The 26,270-nt window shown below is 44.6% G+C and overlaps 1 protein-coding gene across 1 annotated transcript in view; it reads left to right on the top strand.

Annotated features, from left to right (window-relative positions):
- The window catches only part of PIK3C3 (phosphatidylinositol 3-kinase catalytic subunit type 3), a 148,673-nt gene that overhangs the window by 33,615 nt on the left and 88,788 nt on the right, over positions 1-26,270 (top strand). The window contains exons 7-19 of the mRNA XM_069963251.1: positions 1,562-1,633; positions 1,756-1,860; positions 2,419-2,511; positions 3,234-3,419; positions 14,947-15,101; positions 17,185-17,272; positions 18,088-18,155; positions 18,239-18,344; positions 19,913-20,029; positions 22,988-23,119; positions 23,605-23,733; positions 24,934-25,003; positions 25,417-25,481. Of these exons, the coding sequence (XP_069819352.1) occupies positions 1,562-1,633; positions 1,756-1,860; positions 2,419-2,511; positions 3,234-3,419; positions 14,947-15,101; positions 17,185-17,272; positions 18,088-18,155; positions 18,239-18,344; positions 19,913-20,029; positions 22,988-23,119; positions 23,605-23,733; positions 24,934-25,003; positions 25,417-25,481 (1,386 nt within the window). The remainder of the gene's footprint in view (positions 1-1,561; positions 1,634-1,755; positions 1,861-2,418; positions 2,512-3,233; positions 3,420-14,946; positions 15,102-17,184; positions 17,273-18,087; positions 18,156-18,238; positions 18,345-19,912; positions 20,030-22,987; positions 23,120-23,604; positions 23,734-24,933; positions 25,004-25,416; positions 25,482-26,270) is intronic.

Raw genomic sequence — 26,270 nt, 5'->3', positions numbered from 1 at the left:
CTGCAGAAGAAGCTACTGCTGTTAAAAGTGAAATCATTACTTGAACAGTCTCTAAATCCAAGCGCTTAAGTGACTTCCACCAGTTTACTGGTGTGACCTTCCTTAAAATATCTTCAGCAAACATATATTTCTTGAATGGTTCCCCCTTAGCTCTGAAGTTTATTATAGTTGGCATTAAAGATGGATGATTGCTGGATACCCATGTCATAGCTAACTCCTCTTCCTCAGCACTTAGGTTTTGACCCTAATATTGGATATTGACAATGTTTGCCAAAAAATGAGCTGGAGTCAGTGCTTGTCCCATTCGTTTGTTTACTGCTTGTAATTGAACTCTGTCCATGTGTAGTTCTGTTTTTAAGTGTTCACTCAGTTCCTTCCAAATTTCGACAGCATCCGCAATAAAACAGCTATTTTTCTGTATTTTATTTAAAGCTTGAGAGATGGGTTTCAGGAAGCTCAGCATAAGTTCAACATTCCTCTTAAGCCCAATGTTGAGGATTTTGGCCGTGACAGTGCCATCTATTTTATCTCGATTTTCTTCACAAAGTGTCATCAGAAAAGGCCAGTTTTTGATATACTGCTCAAAACAGTCCACCACAGAGTTCCATCTAACATCTTGTGGGAGCGTTAGCTTGGTTCCACCCATCCTTTTCAGAGCTGCTGCAGCAAAATGATTATTACGGAAGTATTTAGCAATTTCAACAACATTAGCCTTTATTTCTGGAACACTTAAGTCTTTGGCTAAGAGGTGCAGCAAATGAGCACTGCAACCATATGTTATTATCAGCTTTGTATTCCCTCCCTGCTCTTCTAAATCTCTTCTCATCTTGGATACATTTGCAGCATTGTCAGTGACCAAACTGCGTACTAGACACTTGAATTTTTGTTCACATGTCGTTATAGCTTTTACTGACACTTCTTTTAAGTATTCTGCTGTGTGTGCATTTCCTGACGTATCAGTTGTTTGTGCAAGGAAGACTTTACCTTCTTCTGTTGTTATACAAGCACATACAATAGGATCATTGTGGACATTACTCCACCCATCAATACTTAGGTTAACAATTTTACCCTCCAGAGCTGTTGCACATTGCTCCATTAGATTCACATTCTTCTTGTGTTGTGCTGATCTATTCCACTCCAAACAATCAGAAACATATTGTCTAACTTCTTGGACTTGGTACTGAAGGGGATGATTCTGTATTCATAGGTTTGTAGAACAATAGGATTAAGGTCTTTTTCTCAACTCTGTTCATGTTGTAACATTTGAGAACATATACAGCCTTTATTCTACTCAGTTAAACAACTCAGCTTTATCTCATGATGGAAGAACCTTTGGATGGTAAAATATTTTCCTCAAAAAGCAGTTTATTGAAAAAAATCCGATTTAAATCAAAAAAATCCGATTTAAATCAAAAAAATCAGATTTTTTTGATTTTTTTAAAAAAATCATTGATTTTTATCCACCCTGTGTATAAATATAATTTTTTTTTTTTTTTTTTTAAATCTATGCTTGGTGTATTTTTCTCTTTTGATAAGTAATCACGCCAGCTATGTCTTGCAGGATGGGGATGAGTCCACTCCAATTTCCACCAGTTCTGAGATTGTTCGTGTTCCTGATCCCCAGATGTCTATGGTGAGTGTCTGATTCTTTTTTCAGGGTGCTGTTACGTTGTCATTTATAGTAAATCAACTTATAAAGTCGATTTAAATGAAATCCTCATTCCTGTTTTTTTTTTTTCTTTTGATGCTTTATAGGAAAATTTGGTGGAGAGCAAACACCACAAACTTGCCAGAAGTTTAAGAAGTGGCCCCTCGGATCATGATCTGAAGCCAAACGCTGCCACACGGGACCAGCTCAATGTGAGTGCTCAGTATATAGAACTGTCTGTGGTACAGGATATCTGAGACATGTGATTCCACCATTAACTTACATGGTGTCTCTGTAGATAAACTCTACATCAGGGGCCTAAGGCGTCATGATAACTGACCGAGTCTGAGTCAGCACTAAGAGAGTCTCATAGTAGTGTAGGCCTGTACCTCCAAATGCGTTTGGTCTTGCTGCTTTTCATTATAGGTTACAATACTATCCATATCCTCAAAGAGTAGGACTCTTTGCAGCTTTATCTTTTTTTTTTTCGTCTTGAGTACCATCAGCACTTTTATCCCATTTGCATTCAAAACGGTATTAAAAAATTTGTCTCCTACAATGCACTTCTGTACAGACACTGACCAGGTAGGGGGCAGCACAGAGCTGTGATGTTCTGCAGCTTAAAAGGAAAACTGCAGGTGCTATTATGGGTGTGACTGTATTGCAGGACATCAGTATATTACTTATCTTTATATATAGATTTTACATGATATATGTCTTTCCTGGATCACTACAAATTTCATTATATGTTGCTTTTTTGCTATATGCAGATCATTGTCAGCTACCCCCCAACCAAACAGCTGACATCGGAGGAACAGGACCTGGTGTGGAAGTTCAGATACTACCTCACCAACCAGGAGAAGGTTAGTACTGTAGGACTGATGCTCTCCTTAAAGAGGTATTCCACTCAAACATAAGTTTCTAACAATTCATTCCATACTTATTATCTCTTCAGTCTCCTTCCCCAGTTCTGAGCTGCTGCTTTCTACTGAAGACATAAAAATCTGTGTGTGAGCTTTTCTCTCTGTCTTGCCCCTCCCTTCTGAGACGGCTGATCTAAACAAGACCATAACTTCCTTTCAACATTACAGAGAAGTTACAATGTTGCAGGTAAAGCCTGCCAGGGACTTGTTTACATTAGAAGGGAGGGGGAGACAGAGAGAGGCTCACCCTCTCTCTGTCTCTGTCTTCAGCAGAAAGCAGCAGCTCGGAACTGGGAGAAGGAGACTGAATAGATAATAAGTCTGGAAAGAATTTTTAGTCTTACTATGGGCAGCAACATATAAAGAGTTATGTTTGAGTGGGACACCCCTTTAAGCTTATATATTAGAGAACTGAATGCACTTTTCCCTTATTGGCACACAGGGCTGTAGTAGTTCTGCATTGTGTGGAATAAGTTCTAGATGCTGGAGATCATACATATATCTGTGTATTAGCCAGGGGTGGAGAGCTGATGCAGATGGAGGGATCACATGTGTTGTCCCCTGCAGTGATGTCCATGTGCCCAAATAGATTCCCATCTTACATCACCGTGCCCCAATACCACTGGGGGGGATATTCATGTATTCATTCATCTATATTGTAGGCATTGACAAAGTTCCTGAAATGCGTCAATTGGGATTTGCCTCAGGAGGCCAAGCAAGCTCTGGAACTTTTGGGGAAATGGAAACCGATGGATGTAGAAGACTCCCTGGAGCTCCTGTCATCTCAGTTTACTAACCCAACAGTGCGACGTTACGCCGTAGCCCGACTCCAGCAGGCGGATGACGAGGTAGGTGCTGGGCATGGCCAATATGTCTGACCTCACTGGATTTCCTGCAGAGTAACATGGGACTCTCATGTCCTGACAGGTACAGGAACATCTCCGTGTGTTGGGGTGGGGGTGGGTGGTAAATAAACCAGCTGACAGAAATGTAGTTGATGTCTTCCTGTATGTAAGCGGTGTTAGGCCTGTACTGTAGCGTATCAGTGGTATAGTACCGATATGTGGTAATAATGGTACGGTACCGATATGAGGTAATAATGGTATAGTACTGATATGTGGTAATAATGGTATAGTACCGATATGTGGTAATAATGGTACGGTACCGATATGTGGTAATAATGGTACGGTACTGATATGTGGTAATAATGGTATAGTACTGATATGTGGTAATAATAGTATAGTACTGATATGTGGTGATAATGGTATGGTACTGATATGTGGTAATAATGGTACGGTACTGATATGTGGTAATAATGGTACGGTACTGATATGTGGTAATAATGGTACGGTACTGATATGTGGTAATAATGGTACGGTACTGATATGTGGTAATAATGGTATAGTACTGATATGTGGTAATAATGGTATAGTACCGATATGTGGTAATAGTATAGTACTGATATGTGGTAATAATGGTATAGTACTGATATGTGGTAATAATGGTATAGTACTGATATGTGGTAATAATAGTATAGTACTGATATGTGGTAATAATGGTATAGTACTGATATGTGGTAATAATGGTATAGTACTGATATGTGGTAATAATGGTATAGTACTGATATGTGGTAATAATGGTATAGTACTGATATGTGGTAATAATAGTATAGTACTGATATGTGGTGATAATGGTATGGTACTGATATGTGGTAATAATGGTACGGTACTGATATGTGGTAATAATGGTACGGTACTGATATGTGGTAATAATGGTATAGTATTGATATGTGGTAATAATGGTACGGTACTGATATGTGGTAATAATGGTATAGTACTGATATGTGGTAATAATGGTATAGTACTGATATGTGGTAATAATGGTACGGTACTGATATGTGGTAATAATGGTACGGTACTGATATGTGGTAATAATGGTACGGTACTGATATGTGGTAATAATGGTATAGTACTGATATGTGGTAATAATGGTACGGTACTGATATGTGGTAATAATGGTACGGTACCGATATGTGGTAATAATAGTACGGTACTGATATGTGGTAATAATGGTATAGTACTGATATGTGGTAATAATGGTATAGTACTGATATGTGGTAATAATGGTACGGTACCGATATGTGGTAATAATAGTACGGTACTGATATGTGGTAATAATGGTACGGTACTGATATGTGGTAATAATGGTACGGTACTGATATGTGGTAATAATGGTACGGTACTGATATGTGGTAATAATGGTACGGTACTGATATGTGGTAATAATGGTACGGTACTGATATGTGGTAATAATGGTACGGTACTGATATGTGGTAATAATGGTATAGTACTGATATGTGGTAATAATGGTATGGTACTGATATGTGGTAATAATGGTACGGTACTGATATGTGGTAATAATGGTATAGTACTGATATGTGGTAATAATGGTATAGTCCCGATATGTGGTAATAATGGTATAGTACTGATATGTGGTAATAATGGTATAGTACTGATATGTGGTAATAATGGTATAGTACCGATATGTGGTAATAATGGTATAGTACCGATATGTGGTAATAATGGTATAGTACCGATATGTGGTAATAATGGTATAGTACCGATATGTGGTAATAATGGTATAGTACCGATATGTGGTAATAATGGTATAGTACTGATATGTGGTAATAATGGTACAGTACCAATATATGACGTCCCCCACTCTACCAATAGTACATTAGGTCGGCTTGGAATAGATTTACACCGACACCCCCTGTCCACACGGGCACTGGATGGCTGGTAATGCTGCCACCGGTTCCCAGTTTAGATATAATACTATTATATTGGTCCAGGAGCCGGCCCTGTAGCGTTAGCCCAAGAACATGGGAGTGTGGATTTGTGGATAGAGATAAAAGAACAACCCAAGATTTAATGGAATATTTGCTTGCCTTATGGGAGTCTGCTTCTTTATGCTTTCAGTGTCACGTTCAGTATCTAGGGATCCACTGAGATACACACTGAGGTTTGAATCTTTTCTGTGTAGCAGGTAGGGAGGTTACCTGATGGACCCCACTGAGCTATATTGTGTTATGCTAGTAGAGTAGAGTATGTTCCGAAAGTGACAGAAACTGCATCAAGCTGCAACTCTAATGTGAACGGGGGTATACTGCTTCTGCTGTTTCATAGACAGGAAGGAAGAAAGATCACTTTTTATTGTAGAATTGAAAGTCTCCTCATTCTATATGTAAATGGAAAGCGATGATCACAGATACGGAATCCATCAGACAAGCGCCATCAGCCCCGGGAAGAGTTAAGCCGGAAGCTATTAGAGCAGAGCTGCGGAGGCAGGATAATCTCCCCGGCCGTACTTGTCAAACGCTGACCTCTTCTTATAATCTGATAGAAATTCCATTACTTGTTTGAAGAATGATATCGATTCAGACGCTCGGGGGTCAGGCCTCTCATCTCTCCAGCTGGCAAAGTGGCCAGGAAGATTCAATTTATTTCCAAGTTTTGCTGTAACCTTTGAGCCGGGAAGCGGCGACAGCAGCATAGATTTTCTCAGACGGGCACAGAGGCCGGTGTCTCTGTCTTTTCTTTCTTTCTTATTTTTTCTGTAAAACTTCGGAAGAAGTAAGTGGGTTGAAAAAAATCTGTTTGAATAAGATTGAAGGGGCGCGGCGGTGTCGGCTTCAAACGCAGGGGGCAGGAGCGAGGGTTCAGAAGATGGATGATTTATGGGTTTTTTAAGCAGTTTTGTTTGCTTAAAGTGGTCAGAATATTGCACAAGGGTTAGAAAAAAATGCAGCTACTTCTTTTGCTAAAACAGCGCCGCCCCTGTCGTCAGGGTGTGTGGGGTATTGCAATTCTGCTCTGTTCACTTCAGTAGAACTGATCTGCAAAACCCACAACCAAACTGAGTACAGGAGTGGCGCTGTTTCTGGAGGAAATTGGACATGTTTTTTCAAACCGGTACAACCCCTTTAACCGCAGCAAGTTTGGTCGCCTCCAAGCTGGTGAGGAGGGTAATCCTGCTTCCCCATCACACATAAAGAAAGTCTGTGAGCCCTGCTTCTCCATCACACATAAAAGAGGATTTTTTTGGTACTCACCGTAAAATCCCTTTCTTGTGGCTTCATTCATGGACCTGATAAAACTTTGAAAAAGTGTGAACTGAAGACCAGGTGGCGGCCTTGCAGACCTGGGACACTGAGGCCTAATGGCGAACCGCCCAAGAGGCCCCCACAGCTCGAGTAGAATGAGCGGTGACCCGAAAAGGAGGAGCCCTGCCACGAACGCGGTAGGCCTCTGCGATAGCTGCCCTGATCCAACGCCCAATGGTGGTCTTGGAAGCCGCCAGCCCCTTGCGCGGACCCGACGGGACCACGAACAAGGAATCCGAGCGGCGGAAGGAAGCAGTGACGGACAAGTAGATCCGTATGGCCCGGACAAGGTCCAAACAATGCAGGGACCGTTCCCTAGGATGGGAGGGCGCAGGGCAAAAAGAGGGGAGAATGATGTCCTCATTAAGGTGGAATGCAGACACGACCTTCGGCAGGAAGGAAGGAAGAGGACGAAGCACCACCTTGTCCTTGTGAAGGACCAGATAAGGGGAGCGACAAGAGAGCGCTGCCAGTTCAGACACCCTACGGATGGAAGTAATCGCCACCAGGAAGGCAACTTTCCAAGAAAGGAAACAAAGAGACACCTCCCGAAGAGGCTCAAAGGGAGGACCTTGTAGAACCTCGAGGACTAAATTAAGGTCCCAGGGCTCTAAAGGCTGACGAAAAGGAGGGGCCAAATGGACCACCCCCTGAAGAAAGGTCTTCACCTGGGGGCGGAAAGCGAGAGCCCGCTGAAAAGAACAGACAGGGCGGAAATCTGCGAACGCAAGGTGGAATGACTGAGGCATTTATTCAGCCCGGATTGTAAAAAGGAAAGGATCTTGGGCGTGGAACACACCAAGGGGTGAAAATTATTCTGTTCGCACCAAGAAAAGAAGGCCTTCCACACGCGATGGTAGATCCGAGCTGACTGAGGCTTACGGACCTTAAGCATGGTTTGGATGACTGGTTCTGAGAACCCACGAAACCTCAATACAGCGGCTTCAACAGCCACGCCGTTAAACTCAGCTGAGGTAAATTGGGCTGGAATATTGGCCCTTGTGAAAGGAGGTCGGCCCGCAGGGGAAGGCGCCAGGGGGCGTCGGCCAGGAGGTGCACTACATCGGCGTACCAGGACCGGCGCGGCCAGTCTGGAGCGACAAGAATGGCGATAACGCCGAGTGCCTTGATGCGCTTCAGGACTCGTGGGAGAATGGGCAGAGGAGGAAAGGCGTAAACCAGGGAGAACTACTCCCATGGGGTCAGCGGCTCCTGGTGCCGCCTTGACGGTTCAGATAAGCAACGGCGGTGACGTTGTCGGTCTGAACACGGACCGGGTAACCCCTCAGGAGATAGGTCCACTGAGCTCCAGGATATTGATGTGAAGCCGAGCCTCCATCGGCGACCAAGAGCCTGAGCTGTGTGGCTCCTGAAGACAGCCCCCCACCCGGACAGGCTGGCATCCGTAGAGACGACCAGCCAATTGAGGGGGAGGAACGAGCGGCCGAGGAGGACCACCGGAGACGTCAACCACCAAAGAAGCCAGGGGACAGGAGGATCTTCTTGTGGAGAGACAGAGGGGACCTGTCCCACTGAGACAGAATCGCTTGCTGCAGAGGGCGCGAATGAAACTGAGCAAAGGGGATTGCCTCGAAAGAGGAGACCATCTTGCCCAGGACTCGCATGCAAAGGCGAATCGAACAGGAATCGAGCAGGGAGGCAACTTTGTTGGGAGGAAGGAGGACGCGGGCCGTCTCGGTGTTGAATAGCATCCCGAGAAACTCCATAGAGCGGGAGGGAAGTAGGGAAGATTTTTGGTAATTGATCACCCAACCGAAATTGGTCAAGAGATCGAGTGTGATCTGGAGGCTGGACAAAGTGTCCTGCTTGGAGCAGCCCTTTACCAAGAGGTCGTCCAGGTATGGCAGGACAGCCACCCCCTTTGACCGAAGCAGAGCCATCAAAGGTGCAAGGATCTTGGTAAAGACCCGAGGCGCCGTGGCGAGCCCGAAGGGCAGGGCAACGAACTGGAAATGTCCAGAACCGACGGCGAAACGTAGGAAACGTTGATGACTGGCTGCTATGGGAACATGCAGATAGGCGTCGCGGATGTCTATAGATGCAAGAAATTCGTCCTGCTCTAGAGACGCGACCACCGACCGCAAGGATTCCATGCGGAACCGCCGAAGGCGAACAAACCTGTTCAGCCGTTTCAAATCCAGGATAGGACGGACCGAGCCGTCCTTTTTGGGGACTGTGAACAGATTGGAATAGAATCCCTGGAAGTGCTCGGAGGGAGGAACTGGGACCACAACTCCTTGAGCTAGGAGATTCTGAACCGCCCGAAAAAGCTCGGAAAGCCGTGCCGAAGAGCGTGGGAGATTTGATGGAAAAAAGCGAGGAGGTGGAATGCACACAAACTCTATTTTGTACCCTGAGGACACCACCTCCCGAGCCCACACATCGGACACATGGGCGAGCCAAATCTCCTTGAAGGAGAGCAGACGACCCCCTACTTGAGGGAGAGACCCGAGTGGGGAAGGACCCTCAGGAAGAAGACTTGGGTGCAGGACCATTAGAAGGGCGAGAACGGGGCTGCCAGGAGGGGCGGGGTTTGAAGGAGGGCTTCCTAGAAGGAGCTGGAGGCGTATCCTTAGCCGGGCGACGACGTGCCGGAGGCTCAAAGGAGCGGAAACGGCTGGAACGCCTGGGAGGCTGAGGCCGCCAGGAGCGGTTTTGAGGGAGCAAGGAACTCTTCCCCCCTGTAGCGTCCGAGATTATTTTATCTAGTCGCTCCCCAAAAAGTCTGTTCCCTGCAAAGGGAAGAGAAGTCAGAGCCTTTTTGGAGGCGGCGTCAGCTGGCCAGCATTTTAACCAGACAGATCGTCGGATGGCTACAGAGTTAGCCAGGGCCCGCGCAGACAAACGAGTGGCTTCCTGCGAAGCGTCGCACAAGTATTTGGACGCATGCAGAATCTGCGAGGCCAGAGACAGGAGATCCTCACGCGGGGTGTCCAGGGAGTGGTCATGGACTAACTGCCTGGCCCAAGAGGAACAAGCCTTGCTGACCCAGGATGCAGCAAAGGTAGGACGTAGGGCCGAACCAGCTGCAATAAAGACAGACTTCGAAAAAGCGTTGATTGTCTTGTCCACTGGGTCAGTGAGTGAAGCCCCATCTGCCAGAGGCAGAGTAGTAGACTTGGAACGTTGTGAAACCGGAGGGTCCACCGATGGGGGCACCGTCCATGTTGTGACCAAGTCAGGGGAGAAGGGAAACAAAGCCTCGGAGCGCTTAGAGGATGGAATCCGCCGGTCAGGGTGATTCCACTCCTTGGCTAGGAGATCTTCAAAATCCTTATGGCTGGGAAAAACCAAGGGCTGTCGCCTATGGCGACTGAAAGAGACTTCACTCCTGGAAGTAGAAGGGGACTCTTCCTCAATATGTAAGGTGTCCCGCACTGCACGGATCAAGGCCTGCACTGCAGAGGCCAGCTGAGTCAGAGGGGTCCCCCGAGGTGGCGGAGAGGGGTCGCTGGGAAGCGGAACAGCCTGCAGTGGATCTGTCCGGAGAAGGGTCTGAGGAACACCTAGAGGGTGACCGTGAGACAGAGAGTCTAGATCTCTTATGAAACCGGCCTCTGGAAGGGGAGTCAGGAGATACCCTGGAGAGTCCCGCTGCTGGAGGCGCCTGGGAAGGCAACCGCTCAATGGCATGGATCATAACCTGGGACAGCTTAGAGAGGTCACCGATCGCCTGGGACAGGGACCTAGCCCACTCAGGGCAGGCTACATCTGAACCTGGAGGGGGGGCCTCCTGGGAGGTGGCACTAGGGTTAAGGCATAAGAGACAGAGGGGGCCAGGCTGACCGCAGGGGAACTTTTTATTGCAACGAGCACACGCAAAGTGTGTCGCCACCGCCGCAGGAGTGAGCTGCCTAGGGGGGTTGTCCCGGGGACCAGACATGGTAGCTGGGGCTGTTAGCCTGGGGAGTGGAGGAGAGGGATATCACCCACTGGGTGAGCCTACCCGACCCTGGGGCTGCTGCCGCACTGGATGCTGGAGCTGCACTGGTTGCTGGAGCGAGCTGGAGCTGCACTGGATGCTGGAGCTGCACTGGTTGCTGGAGCGAGCTGGAGCTGCACTGGATGCTGGAGCTGCACTGGATGCTGGAGCTGCACTGGATGCTGGAGCTGGGGCACGCTGGAACTGCTGCACTGGATGCTGAGCTGTTGCTGTGCACAGGGAGCTGAGGCTGCTGTACTGGCAGGCAGTGAGAATAGCAGGTGGCCACAAGCTGCTGCGCTGCAGAGATGAGAGGAGAAAGGGAGGGGGCACAGGAAGGAGCTGGGGGAGAGAGTAGCCAATAAGAGGCAAGCCAGCGGGCGGGAAGGGCCGAAAACGGGCGGGCGCTCCACCCCCGTGAAGTCACTCGTGCGCGCCGACGCGGCCTAGCTCCGCCAGAAGCCGGGGGCTAAATTTATGGGCAGGCCGGCGGCAGTGAAACGGCGTCGCGGAGCGCTGAAAAACGCGGCCACCGGAAGAGAGAAGAGCCCGGTAAACCCCTCGGCCGTCCCCTATGGAGCTGCTGCCTGCGAGCTCACAGAGACGCCCTCCACCCCCTCTCCCTGAAGAAAGAGGAGCTTGGACTCAAGCTGCCTGAGAGGGGAGGCAGGGGGGAAGAGAGGCAGGGAAGGAGGGGAGAGAGGCAGGGAAGAAGGCAGGGAGGAGAGCTATGCTGTGGGAATACTTGGGTGCCCTGGTAGGATGACCCCCCCCCCCAGACCCAAAGGAGGCTAGGGACAGGAATACTCACCTGTCCGGCGTCTTCAGGTGCACACAGGGTCACCCCTTCGGTCACCTCGCACCTTGGTGGGGCACCGGTATCCTGCCGCAGGGAGCGGGCGTTGGGGGACGGGTGACCGGCGCAGGGAAAAGAACTTTTCCATGCACCCTCAGGGGGAACTACGTCTGATGTGGCAGCCCACGCCGACTGTCCCCCTGATAATCTAAAAGAAAAGGTAAAGAAATAAAACTAAAATAAAAAATAGAGGTGCATGGCACCTGTGTCTACCTCCTACGGACACTAGACTAAAACTGAGTTAGCCTGGTGCCTGTAGGAGGGGTATAGCCTGCCAGGCGGAGTCACTTCTTCTTCTGTCTAGTGTCGCCTCCTAGTGGCAGTAGCCTATACCCACTGGTGCTGTGTCCCCAATGACAGGCACAAGAAAGTCTGTGAGCCCTGCTTCTCCATCACACATAGAGAAAGCCTGCGAGTCCTGCTTCTCCATCATCACACATAGAGAAAGCCTGTGAGTCCTGCTTCTCCATCATCACACATAGAGAAAGTCTGTGAGCCCTGCTTCTCCATCATCACACATAGAGAAAGCCTGTGAGTCCTGCTTCTCCATCATCACACATAGAGAAAGCCTGTGAGTCCTGCTTCTCCATTACACATAGAGAAAGCCTGTGAGTCCTGCTTCTCCATCACACATAGAGAAAGCCTGTGAGTCCTGCTTCTCCATCATCACACATAGAGAAAGCCTGTGAGTCCTGCTTCCCCCATCAACACACATAGAGAAAGCCTGTGAGTCCTGCTTCTCCATCATCACACATAGAGAAAGCCTGTGAGTCCTGCTTCTCCATCATCACACATAGAGAAAGCCTGTGAGTCCTGCTTCTCCATCATCACACATAGAGAAAGCCTGTGAGTCCTGCTTCTCCATCACACATAGAGAAAGTCTGTGAGCCCTGCTTCTCCATCATCACACATAGAGAAAGCCTGTGAGTCCTGCTTCTCTATCATCACACATAGAGAAAGCCCGTGAGTCCTGCTTCTCTATCATCACACATAGAGAGAGCCTGTGAGTCCTGATTCCCCATCACACACAGAGAAAGCCTGTGAGTCATGCTTCTCCATCACACATAGAGAAAGCCTGTGAGTCCTGCTTTTCCATCACACATAGAGAGAGCCTGTGAGTCCTGCTTCTCCATCACACATAGAGAAAGCCTGTGAGTCCTGCTTTTCCATCACACATAGAGAGAGCCTGTGAGTCCTGCTTCTCCATCAAACATAGAGAAAGCCTGTGAGTCCTGCTTCCCCATCACACATAGAGAAAGCCTGTGAGTCCTGCTTCTCCATTACACATAGAGAAAGCCTGTGAGTCCTGCTTCTCCATCACACGCAGACAAAGCCTGTGAGTCCTGCTTCCCCATCACACGTAGAGAAAGCCTGGAACAGGGCTCACAGGCTTTCTTTGTGGGTGGTTGAGGGTAGCAGGACTCAGGGTTTCTCTATAAGTGATGGTGGGGTAGGAGGACTCACAGGTGTTCTGCATAGGGAATGGTGGGGTAGCAGGACTCACAGGCTTTATCTATAGGGAATGGTGGAGTGGCAGGTTTCGGATGCTTTCTTTATAGGTGATGGCAGGGTTGCAGGACTCATAGGCTTCCTCTATAGGGGATAGTGGGGTAGCAGGTTTCGCATGCTTTCCCTATAGGTGATGGCAGGGCTGCAGGAAGCACAGACTTTCTCTACAGGGGATGGTGAGTTATCAGGACTCGCAGTCTTTCTGTATAAGTGATGGTGAGGGAAGCAGGGCTCACAGGCTTTCCCTATAGGGGATGGCAGGGTTGCGGGACTCACAGCCTTTCTGTATAGGGGATGGTGAGGGAAGCAGGGCTCGCAGGCTTTCCCTATAGGTGATGGTGGGGTAACAGAAGCCTGTGAGTATGTAAATAGCTTTTTACCTTACAATACTAAATCCTGTTATAGGAAAATACATAAACCAAAGCTAAGCACGTCCCCTCTCTTACCCACTAGAATACATAGGATACACAATAGTGAGAAGGATGTTTTAGATTGTTCATAGTATTCCCTGCAACCAGAGACCCCAATAATGATCTGTACTCTGGGGATATCAAGTGTTCTCCAAGTGTTTGATTCCCCTGCAGCGCCCCCACTGGAGGAATAAGGCATTACACAGCTGTCCTGTCCTTTAGAGCTGCATTCCACCCTGAAGATTCCCTCCCCCGCCATTAGCTCAGGGATTCCTAATAGACGATTAGTACATAGGTTTTCTAGAACAGAGCCTGTTCTTTATGTTGAGAATCCGGCCATGGTGTGACTCCCCCATCATGCTGTAAGTTACTGTAAGTATACGGGGGATACAGAGAGACTTCTCCCTTTGCACTTGCTTTGTATGCGCTCCATGCCATCTGCATATATTGATTTATACCATGTATTCAGTGGAATGTATCGCACACCATTAGCGTCGTCTTTTATGGATTCTCTCTGCATATATTTAACATGATAAGAATTCCTGTCCCTCTTCAAGGACGATTCAGCGCTCAATGACAGAACAGATGTCACAGTTTAGAGCGTCATCTCTCCTCCGGCCTCTGTTCGGGGGCCCCGTTTCTCAAACACTCCACCAAAGCATTAGTCATGTTTGCCGGTAGCTGGTTAAAATGTAATAATTTACACAGTAACATGGATGCTCCAAACAGTCATTATACTTGTACTTCAGCAAAACTATGCACCATATGGACTGTTAAAGGGGAACTCCATCTTTAAAGGGGAAGTTCACAAAAAAATTCTTACATATCAAATGGTGCCAAAAAGTGACAGAGATTTGTAATTTACTTTTATTAAATAAAAATAAAAAATCAAGTCTTCCAGTACTTATAAGCTGCTGTATGTCCTGCAGGTGCTCTCTGCTGCCACCTCTGTCCATCTCAGGAACTGTCCAGAGCAATAGAAAATCCCCATAGAAAACCTCTCCTGCTCCCTAGACTGGAAAGAATACACCACTTCCTGCAGGACATACAGCAGTTGAAAAGTACTGGAAGGTTTGAGATTTTTTTTTAATAGAAGTAAATTACAAATCTCTGGCACTTTTTGGCACTAGTTGATTTTAAAGATTTTTTTCTTGTGAACTACCACTTTAAGGTATAGTTTTTTATAATTGGGGTTTTCTCTTTGGTACGTGTGTGTGTGTATATATATATATATATATATATATATATATATGTGTAGTATACATGTTTATCTCTATACCTTTAGTCATATACATGTATATGCATGACCCTGATTCTGATCCAATAGGGGTCACATGCATTATGGTCTTATGGCTGTTCATAGCCACGGAGACCCGAACTTCAGCCAGCAGGGTGGAATTCACCGCTGATCAGGCTGCGGGCAATTTATCATAGTGCTTGTGAATACACGTCGGGAGTGTTTGTGTTTCATTACCATGTTTGTTTTTCTCTATAGGATCTGTTGATGTACTTACTGCAGTTGGTTCAGGCTCTAAAATATGAAAACTTTGATGATATAAAGAGCGGACTAGAACCAACAAAGAAGGACAGCCAGGGAACCATGCTCGACAGCATGCTGACCTCCGGAGCAAACCCCGGGGACATTGACAGGTAAAGCAATCCTTAAAGGGCTTTTCCAGGCAAAATGAAATGATTAAAGTGTCACTGTCATATATATATATATATATATATATATATATATATATATATATATATATATATATATATATATTGTGGACATGTCACAGGTGAAGTGTTTGAGGGGGTGTACATCTCACCTAGGTTACTTCATAGTGTGAGGGCTCGTTCACACAGAGCAAAAGCAGCTGAATTTCTGCGCTGAATCAGCGCTGAAATTTCGGCCGTTAAAATAGGTGCAGAGCTAATTTCCATTGTGTTGAATGGAAATTCTGCTCTGCAGTTCACACGGTGGAATTTCCGCACTGAACTAATCTGCTTTCCGCCAGAAGAATGAACATGTTCATTCTTCCGCTAGCGGAAGCCTTTACAAACCAATGGGGCTCTGATTTTCTGTTTCAGCACGGAATACGCGCATATTCAGCGCGGAATACAAGCGTAATACAAGCGGAAATTACGCGCTGAATCAGCGCGGAAATTGGGAAAAAAGGGGGGGAGGAGGATTCTAGTATATGTTCTGGTATAGTCTAGTTTACTCGCCAAATACTCGCTGAATTTCAGCGCTGAATGCATGCGGATTCAGCGCGGATTCCTCGAGTATTCCGCGCTGAATTTGTCAAGAGCTGATTACGAGCTGAACACTTTCCTAGCGGAATACGCAGGGATTCTGCTTACATTCTGCTTATTTTCTGCTCGGAATTCAGCGTCAGTTGATTTCAGGCGGAAATATTTCCTCGCGTAATCCGCCCCTTTTGCTCTGTGTGAACGTAGCCTGAGATGGTAAGTCCAGGAGGCATCTGTGCTCAGCAGTGTTATGCTGCTGAGCTATTATTTACTGTTGCCGGGCCTAGATTTACATGGAATGGCAGGTAGGTTTTGGTAGTGGGACTTGCCATTCCCTCCCCTCGATCCAGTTCAGGTGTTGGGATCAGGTGAGCTCTGACCCTAATCAGCCTGAGAAGGTAAAAACTCACACAGTGTGCAGATGGGGGCTCTCAGCCAGGGGTGAACAGCCTGCATGCTGGTTCTCCTGGGAGCAAGGAATACAGACGCTGCTGGAGCATATATATACCCTGCGCTATCCAGGTGAAAGACGCACTGTTTGTCTAGTGTCAGATAGGTGAAGAAACCTGTTAGTAAGCGCCCAGACGGGCAAGACCTTTTTGTTTGTTTTATTCTTAAAGCACGGTGCTGCTGGGTTTTGTTTGATGGACTGTTTATGCTGCAAATAAACGCCAAGCTGTTATTTTACAAGTCCAAGTCTGCTGTGAACTGTGTCCAAACACCCCATCCCCCGGGAAGATCCCTACAATATATATATATATATATATATATATATATATATATATATATAATGACAGTGACAGCGACCTTTGGTCGCTGGTACTTGCCGCTTGGCACCACTACACCGATATCTGGAGTGCTGCATTTACTTTGTTGAATATATATATATATATATATATATATTCAATAAAGTAAATGCAGCACTCCAGATATCGGTGTAGTGGTGCCAAGTGGTAAGTACCAGCGACCAAAAGTACAAGGTAATATCCAATGGAGAAAACCACAGCACATAGAAGGATAGGATAGGATTATTTCCCCAAACCACGACATTTCGCTCTCTACACTGCTTGAAATTTATGAAGTAGCCCACCGCTTTCCAAGTCTCAAGTAGTTTCCAGGTGGATAATTTCTAACATGTAGCAAGGGGTCAGGTATGAAAAGTAGAAATGATACTCACCTACCCCCATCCTCTGCAGCTGCTCCTCTGACAGCCGCTGGACCCCACTCATGTTCATGCTTTCTAGTCGCTAGTAAGGAGTTGTCTCTGCAGCAACTGCCCTCCACTCAGCTGTGGCCTGTGATTGGCTGAGATAATGCATCGCAGCAATCAGCAAGCGGCAGTGACAAACAGGGACCAGAAGCCATCAGCAAGGCAGCTGCAGGGGATCCCTAGCTTTACGTGAAAAAATAACATATTAATCTATATGAGCTGCTTGATGAGACTCCATGGTCCTATATTCCTGATTTTAACAATTCTTTTATTTTATGTCAGTTCGCAGATTATTTCTAGTACACATCCACAGTCCTCATCTCCAGCACCTTCCAAGACCAAAGATGGAGGCGAAGCTGAAAATCTGGAGGTAATCTGCTGTCTATCTATCTATCTATCTATCTATCTATCTATCTATCTATCTATCTATTTATCTCCTATCTATCTATCTATCTATCTATCTATCTATCTATCTCCTATCTATCTATCTATCTCCTATCTATCTCCTATCTATCTATCTCCTATCTATCTATCTATCTATCTATCTATCTATCTATCTATCTATCTCCTATCTATCTATCTCCTATCTATCTATCTATCTATCTATCTATCTATCTATCTATCTATCTATCTCCTATCTATCTATCTATCTATCTATCTATCTATCTATCTATCTATCTCCTATCTATCTATCTATCTATCTATCTATCTATCTATCTATCTCCTATCTATCTATCTAATATCTATCTATTATCTATCTATCTCCTATCTATCTTCTATCTATCTATCTATCTATCTCCTATCTATCTATCTATCTATCTATCTATCTATCTATCTATCTATCTATCTCCTATCTATCTATTATTTATCTATCTATCTATCTATCTATCTATCTATCTATCTATCTCCTATCTATCTTCTATCTATCTATCTATCTATCTATCTCCTATCTATCTATCTATCTATCTCCTATCTATTATCTATCTATCTCCTATCTATCTCCTATCTATCTATCTATCTATCTATCTATCTATCTATCTATCTATCTATCTATCTATCTCCTATCTATCTATCTCCTATCTATCTATCTCCTATCTATCTATCTATCTATCTATCTATCTATCTATCTATCTATCTATCTATCTATCTCTGCATTCCCGTCATAGGCAACTCTTTATTTTCCAGCAAGACCTCTGCACCTTCCTTATATCCAGAGCCTGCAAGAACTCCACCCTGGCCAACTACTTATACTGGTGTGTAGACATTGACTGGTGACTCTTTTTTTTCCTTCTGGATATTCTGGGTTTCTTCCTGACGCTGTGTTCTCTCCTTGCAGGTATGTTATTGTTGAATGTGAAGACCAGGACACCCAGATGAGGGATCCTAAGACTCATGAGATGTACCTTAATGTCATGAGACGCTTCAGTCAGGCACTTTTAAAGGTATTGCTACCAAACAAGCACAGATCTAGACTAAAGTGGTAGAGTATTAAAACAAACTACTTTCTTGCAAACACAGCGCCATCCCTGTTCTTGGCATTACATTTCAGCTCCATTCCCCTTAAAGGAACTAAGCTGCAAAACCCCCACACCCAAACTGAGGACAGGAGAGTACTGTTTCTGGAAGATGTTTAAAGCCTTTAAAAGGGCACTCTGGTGAAAATCTTTTTCTTTCAGATCAACTGTTTTTAGAAATTTATATAGATTGGTAATTTACTTCTATTTAAAAATCTCCAGTGTTCCACTACTTATCAGCTGCTATATGTGCTGCAGGAAGTGATGTATTATTTCCAGTCTGGCACAGTGCTCTCTGCTGCCGCCTCTGTCCATGTCAGGAACTGTCCAGAGCAGGATAGGTTTCCTATGGGGATTTGCTCTTGCTCTGGACAGTTCTGGACATGGACAGAGGTGGCAGCAGAGAGCACTGTGTCAGACTGGAAAGAATACACCACCTCCTGCAGGACATATGGCAGCTGATAAGTACTGGAAGTACAGGAAATACTGATGGTTTCATGAAGCCGTCTCTTGGTCATTGTTTCCTGACCACGGACGCGCAAAGGTGACCTAAGGGGTCATAAACTGGCTGCAGAGTTTGACCCCCTTACAAATCCCCTTTTCTTATAAATGAATGGGGTTTTACAAACAGTCCTGTATCCAGTTCTTCTACATATATGCTCTGTAATGAATACTCAGATATCACTTACTACTTATAGTAGCGTCGGTTCAGTTCCTCTAATGGTTTCCAATATAGAAACTGTCCAAAGTGTGTACTGGGAGTGCGCATGGCCAGCAGGACGGCTACAACCAGTTACGGCGTTCCAAGATAGGTCTGTGTGAAGTCACACGGTATCTCTATGGAATCTCATCCTACGTGTTTCAGCGTAATCATTACGCCTTCGTCAGGGATGTGGGCGTATTCCTCTCGTGCTCCTTTTATGTGAATCCCCGGACCGCCTCTCTATTCAGTCATCTCCCTATTGGATATTTTGCCAGTGGTGCAGGTTTGTTACAATTTCATCTTCCTCTGCACTGCTGCGGGTTTGTTACATTTGCACCTACACCCATTTCTTTCTGGGCTCGTTGTGATTGACGTTCCCTGACGAAGGCGTAAGGTTTACGCTGAAACGCGTTACTGATTATTTATTTTGTGGGAAGGGGACCCTTCTTTTTACATCCATAGCAGCGTACTACCCACTGCCGCACTAGCGCCATACAACACGTGTATACTGATTAGTAGTACATAAAATATACAGATTTCCTGTATACAATTCATTGCTATGGGTAGTAATTGTGGATTCCCTGGACTATGTGACAGTGTTCGGAGCTGAGGTCGCCACCTCTGTGTATTCACAAGACGCCGATTAATAAAACGTTAGTCGCTCGGTTACATAATAGCACCCAGCACTTGGAGGAGCAGCGGCTGCATTGTCGTACAAGCAGATGAGAGCCGCAGTAACAGGCGAGACAAGTTCATCTTTATTTTTCCCCTTCCTTGCTGTTCCCTGCTCCAGGGCGATAAGTCTGTCAGAGTGATGCGCTCGCTGCTGGCGACACAGCAAACCTTTGTAGATAGACTGGTTCATCTCATGAAAGCAGTGCAGCGTGAAAGTGGCAACCGCAAAAAAAAGGTACGTGCCCGTCTCTCCTCCTCCTCCTCCCTGTGCACCCGGCTGCCATCTCCACTGTGTGGTGTGCGCTGAGTGTTCGTCTGCCCTGTCTATTCTGTGTAACATAACAGCTCATATATGATATATACAGATGTAACAGAGACCAATTTGTTATTACGCTTCGGTGCTTGGAATTAACTACAGTCCTATGAAAAAGCAATAATAACTGGTTATAGGTAAATGTGAGATGGATAGGTAGAGAAAGACAGAAGGATGGACAAAAAATGAGAGGAAGAATAGACAGTATAACCATATAGACCCTGTCTTATAACTTTTGTATCTATCTATTGTCTCTCTCCTATTTGTCCACTGTCTGTCTGTCTATCTATCTATCTATCTATCTATCTATCTATCTATCTATCTATCTATCTATCTCCTATCTATCTATCTATCTCCTATCTATCTATCTATCTATCTATCTATCTATCTATCTATCAACTATCTATCTATCTACAGTTAGGGCCAGAAATATTTAGACAGTGACACAATTTTGGCGAGTTGGGCTCTGCATGCCACCGCATTGGATTTGAAATGAAACCTCTACAACAGAATTCAAGTGCAGATTGTAACATTTAATTTGAAGCGTTAAACAAAAATATCTGATAGAAAATGTAGGAATTGTACACGTTTCTTTACAAACACTCCACATTTCCGTCTTAAGTCTGGATTTGAGCAAGTGAAATGCATGTTCAATTGGGTTAAGATCTGGTGACTGACTTGGCCATTGCAGAATGTTCCACCTTTTTGCACTCATAAACTCCTGGGTAGCTTTGGCTGTATGCTTGGGGTCATTGTCCATCTGTACTATGAAGCGCCGTCCGATCAACTTTGCAGCATTTGGCTGAATCTGGGCTGAAAGTATATCCCGGTACACTTCAGAATTCATCCTGCTACTCTTGTCTGCTGTTACGTCATCAATAAACACAAGTGACCCAGTGCCATTGATAGCCATGCATGCCCATGCCATCACGTTGCCTCCACCATGTTTTATGTGGATGTGGTGTGCCTTGGATCATGTGCCGTTCCCTTTCTTCTCCAAACTTTTTTCTTCCCATCATTCTGGTACAGGTTGATCTTTGTCTCATCTGTCCATAGAATAGTTTTCCAGAACTGAGCTGGCTTCTTGAGGTGTTTTTCGGCAAATTTAACTCTGGCCTGTCTATTTTTGGAATTGATGAATGGTTTGCATCTAGATGTGAACCCTTTGTATTTACTTTCATGGAGTCTTCTCTTTACTGTTGACTTAGAGACAGATACACCTACTTCCCTGAGAGTGTTCTGGACAGTTGATGTTGTGAATGGGTTCTTCTTCACCAAAGAAAGTATGCGGCGATCATCCACCACTGTTGTCTTCCGTGGACGCCCAGGCCTTTTTGACTTCCCAAGCTCACCAGTCTATTCCTTTTTTCTCAGAATGTACCCGACTGTTGATTTTGCTACTCCAAGCATGTCTGCTATCTCTCTGATGGATTTTTTTCCTTTTTTCAGCCTCAGGATGTTCTGCTTCACCTCAATTGAGAGTTCCTTTGACCGCATGTTGTTTAGTCACAGCAACAGCTTCCAAATGCAAAACCACACACCTGGAATCAACCCCAGACCTTTTAACTACTTCATTGATTACAGGTTAACGAGGGAGACGCCTTCAGAGTTCATTGCAGCCCTTAGAGTCCATTGTCCAATTACTTTTGGTCTCTTGAAAAAGAGGAGGCTATGCATTACAGAGCTATGATTCCTAAACCCTTTCTCCGATTTGGATGTGGAAACTCTCATATTGCAGCTGGGAGTGTGCACTTTCAGCCCATATTATATATATAATTGTATTTCTGAACATGTTTTTGTAAACTGCTAAAATAACAAAACTTGTGTCACTGTCCAAATATTTCTGGCCCTAACTGTATCTATCTATCCATCTCCTATCTATCTATCTATCTATCTATCTATCTATCTATCTATCTATCTATCTATCTATCTATCTTATCTCCTATCTATCTCCTATCTATCCATCTCCTATCTATCTATCTATCTATCTATCTATCTATCTATCTATCTATCTATCTATAACAGGAATTTCCACGGCACTCCAAAGTAATCAAAAAATTGTGATTTATTCCATGGTGAAAACAGCACAGCAAAGTGTCAAAATAGCGACGTTTCGACGACCTCCGTCGTCTTTTTATCTATCTATCTAGAGATAAAGAAATTCGACTGCAGCACATCCAGACTTTCGTGATGAAAAGTGAAAAATTTATTCCATCCGTAAAACACAAGGGAAAAACAGCGACGTTTCGCTCCTCTGATAGGAGCTTTTTCAAGCTGGCTTGAAAAAGCTCCTATCGGAGGAGCGAAGCGTCGCTGTTTTTCCCTTGTGTTTTACGGATGGAATACATTTTTCACTTTTCATCACGAAAGTCTGGATGTGCTGCAGTCGAATTTCTTTATCTCTGAATAGACACCTGTGGACCAAGGTGTGGCAGCAGGCACCCAGCAAAAATTTCTTGTGAACCTGAGTGCTGCGTGTACTTTGTTCTTTCTATCCATCTATCTATCTCCTATCTATCTATCTATCTATCTATCTATCTATCTATCTATCTATCTATCTATCTATCTATCTCCTATCTATCTCCTATCTATCTATCTATCTATCTATCTATCTATCTATCTATCTATCTATCTATCTTTATACCCTGCATAGTCCTAACACAATGTACATCTATCTATCTATCTATCTATCTATCTATTTAATTTAGAAAGATACTGTAGATAGGAGATAGATAGAATTAGTTCCTGATCTAATTTAAAAAAAAAAATATTATTCTGGCCTATTCTTCTTCAGATCTTTGCCCCTGTATCTCTTCCTTTGCCCCTATATCATCAGCCTTTGCCCCTATATCATCCGCCTTTGCCCTTATGTTGTTCCAGAATGAGCGGCTTCAGGCCTTACTGGGAGATAATGAGAAGATGAACCTCTCGGAGATTGAGCCCATTCCTCTACCACTAGAACCTCAGGTGAAAATCCGAGGGATCATCCCAGAGAAAGCCACCTTGTTCAAGGTAATCCCCACAGCCTCATGACTACCACTTTAATCAACTCTCTCAGAAACTGTTAGCGACAATCATGCCTGCTCCATTGAAGTTTTCGTTAGTAAACAACGAGGGAGATTTATCAGACCTGTTGTAAAGTGAAACTGTGTCAGTTCCCCCTAGCAACCAATCAGATTCCACCTTTGATTCCTCACAGACTCTTTGGAAAATGAAAGGTGGAATCTGATTGGTTGCTAGGGGCAACTGAGCCAGTTTCATTTTACACCATGTTTGATAAATCTCCCTCATTAAACCCATCAGTGGTGGCTGTCATGCAAAGGCTAAAGCCCAGTATAACTTATATACCAGTGAGATGACGGTCCCATGACAGTATGATAACCAGTCAGTACGAGAGCTCTAGACCTGACCAGTCCGCCCGCTTCCCGCCAGTGATGACAGACTACATCATGAATCTCTTATCATTACTAACATTGGTGTCACGTTTCCCTCTCTAGAGCGCCCTAATGCCGGCAAAACTCTACTTCAAGACGGAGGACGGCGGGAAATATCCAGTGATATTCAAAAATGGAGACGATCTGCGGCAGGACCAGCTTATCCTGCAGATCATTTCACTAATGGATAAGGTAAGCGAGAGGGAGGCAGGGATTTCTGGAAGCATTGAGCAGACTAAAGAGGTTCTGCAGTGGCATCAGTGACAGTGGTCTCCATTATACATGTGGTTTATAGAATTGCCCATGAAAGGTCTGAGGGGCAGCATGAGATTGTACCCCTCCCCCCCCCCCAAACATGGCCATCCTCACAGTAAACTCCGGCAAAGGGCTGTCCAGCTTTTTACTAAACTTTACTGAACTAACTTTTGACATCAATCCTGAGACCTGCTGCAGTCCCGCGATACATCTGAGGGGCGTGCACAGTAATGTCAGTAATTGTGTATGGGACAATGAAGTGGGAGGTTGCACCCTGACGCTTCATTCAGAGTTCGGTTTGGGAGGCTCAGTGTTAACATTATAGATGACAAATCAAAAAATGAAGAAAATGGGAGAGGGCACTCACCATATGTTGTCATCTTCTTTCTTTCAGTGCTTAAGGGTATAAACCCACACACCGTATACGCAGCTTATATACTACTGTGATACACAGCAAATACGCAGCAGATTAGATCTAAATAGCTGAACACAGCATCAAATCTCCACCATCACACCTGCTGCGTATACGGTGTGTGTGTTTGTACCCTAAAGGGGTATTCTCCCCCAAGAGCTAAAAAAATGAAATGCTCCCAAACCTAGCTGGTCTTACTCACCAAGTCCCCCTGAGTATTTTGAGCCATATCCTGTCTTTCTAGCTGCTGCCGTTACTGAAAAAAGCCGATATATACATGCAAGATGGTGGATTAACTTTACCATAGGCCCCAGGCTATTCACCAGGCCTGTAACTATGGCAGTACTAGTGTATTGTTCATAATACAGGATAGATAATGTTATAATGCCTTGAATTGTGCAAAATTGCTGTAAAAAAGCAGTAATTTTTTTGCAAATCATGGCAGAACTGTAGAGTATAAGGGTAGTATTACATTCCATGTAATAGTACCCTAAGTCTTTTTGGGTGGCAATGGGCCCCCCAGGAGCTCAGGGCCCTGGGACACCGCCCGAAACGGACCTATTATAATCTGCTACTGTGTATATGTATGTTTATGTATACACACATATACATACATACATAGGGTGTATATATCTGCTGGTGTGTCCCAGGGGATGAAGGCATGTATCACATCCGTCGTGCACACAGTGACGTACATAATGGTCTCTGTTTTTTTTTTTCTCCAGCTTTTACGGAAGGAAAATCTGGATCTGAAGTTAACCCCTTACAAGGTTCTGGCAACGAGCACAAAGCACGGTAACAACTCTACAACCTCCGGCCCCCTGATCTCCACAGTACAATTGTCTCCTGAGTCGGTCCCTGTAATTGGCGACTATTAGTATCCACCAGTATGTGACAGCCCATTGTACATACACCCTGTGGGCCAGAAACACACTGCTCTTTCCCTTTATGCATGTATTTTGTTACATTGGTCACATATAATTGAGTGGCCATTTAGTATATATCCTTTGTTTGTCTAAGAACGGCCTCTACTGTACATTGGCTTAATGGGAATCTCAGTAAAACCATCCTGGGGTCTGATCTGCACATAGTGCTTGTTTACTCGTCATGTGGGGAGCGACTGGTATATAAAGGGTGTGATGGAAATAAGCCGCTCTAAAGAGCTGACATCTGTATCTTCTGTATGTAACGCAGCATCCTCTTTACAGGATTCATGCAGTTCATTCAGTCAGTGCCTGTTGCTGAAGTGCTGGCCACTGAGGGAAGTATACAGGTGGGTATATGCAACAAATTATATTCTTGTATATAGGAGCAGTATTATAGTAGCTATATTCTTGTATATAGGAGCAGTATTATAGTAGTTATGGTTCAGGTAAGAAAAAGAGTGCTGCACCTCACACCTATGGCTGATACTAGTACCTCTCGGCTGCATAAAAAACATCAGAATTCTGTATGTGAATTGATCAAGCCACACTGCCCCATGTACCGCGTGCAGGTATCTGATACACATGGGTCCCTACACTACATTATAGTAGTTATATTCTTGTATATAGGAGGCAGTATTATAGTAGTTATATTCTTGTATATAGGAGCAGTATTATAGTAGTTATAGTCTTGTATATAGGAGCAGTATTATAGAAGTTATAGTCTTGTATATAAGAGCAGTATTATTGTAGTTATATTCTTGTATATAGGAGCAGTATTATAGTAGTTATATTCTTGTATATAGGAGCAGTATTATAGTAGTTATAGTCTTGTATAGAGGAGCAGTATTATAGAAGTTATAGTCTTGTATATAAGAGCAGTATTATTGTAGTTATATTCTTGTATATAGGAGCAGTATTATAGTAGTTATATTCTTGTATATAGGAGCAGTATTATAGTAGTTATAGTCTTGTATATAGGAGCAGTATTATAGTAGTTCTATTCTTGTATATAGGAGCAGTATTATAGTAGTTCTATTCCTGTATATAGGAGCAGTATTATAGTAGTTATATTCCTGTATATAGGGCCAGTATTATAGTAGTTATATTCCTGTATATAGGAGCAGTATTATAGTAGT

Source organism: Dendropsophus ebraccatus, chromosome 3, assembly GCF_027789765.1.
Source record: "Dendropsophus ebraccatus isolate aDenEbr1 chromosome 3, aDenEbr1.pat, whole genome shotgun sequence".
In the NCBI taxonomy this organism is placed as follows: domain Eukaryota; kingdom Metazoa; phylum Chordata; class Amphibia; order Anura; family Hylidae; genus Dendropsophus; species Dendropsophus ebraccatus.
The sequence above is the reverse complement of the archived record's forward strand: the minus strand, read 5'-3'. Positions and strand labels throughout refer to the sequence as shown.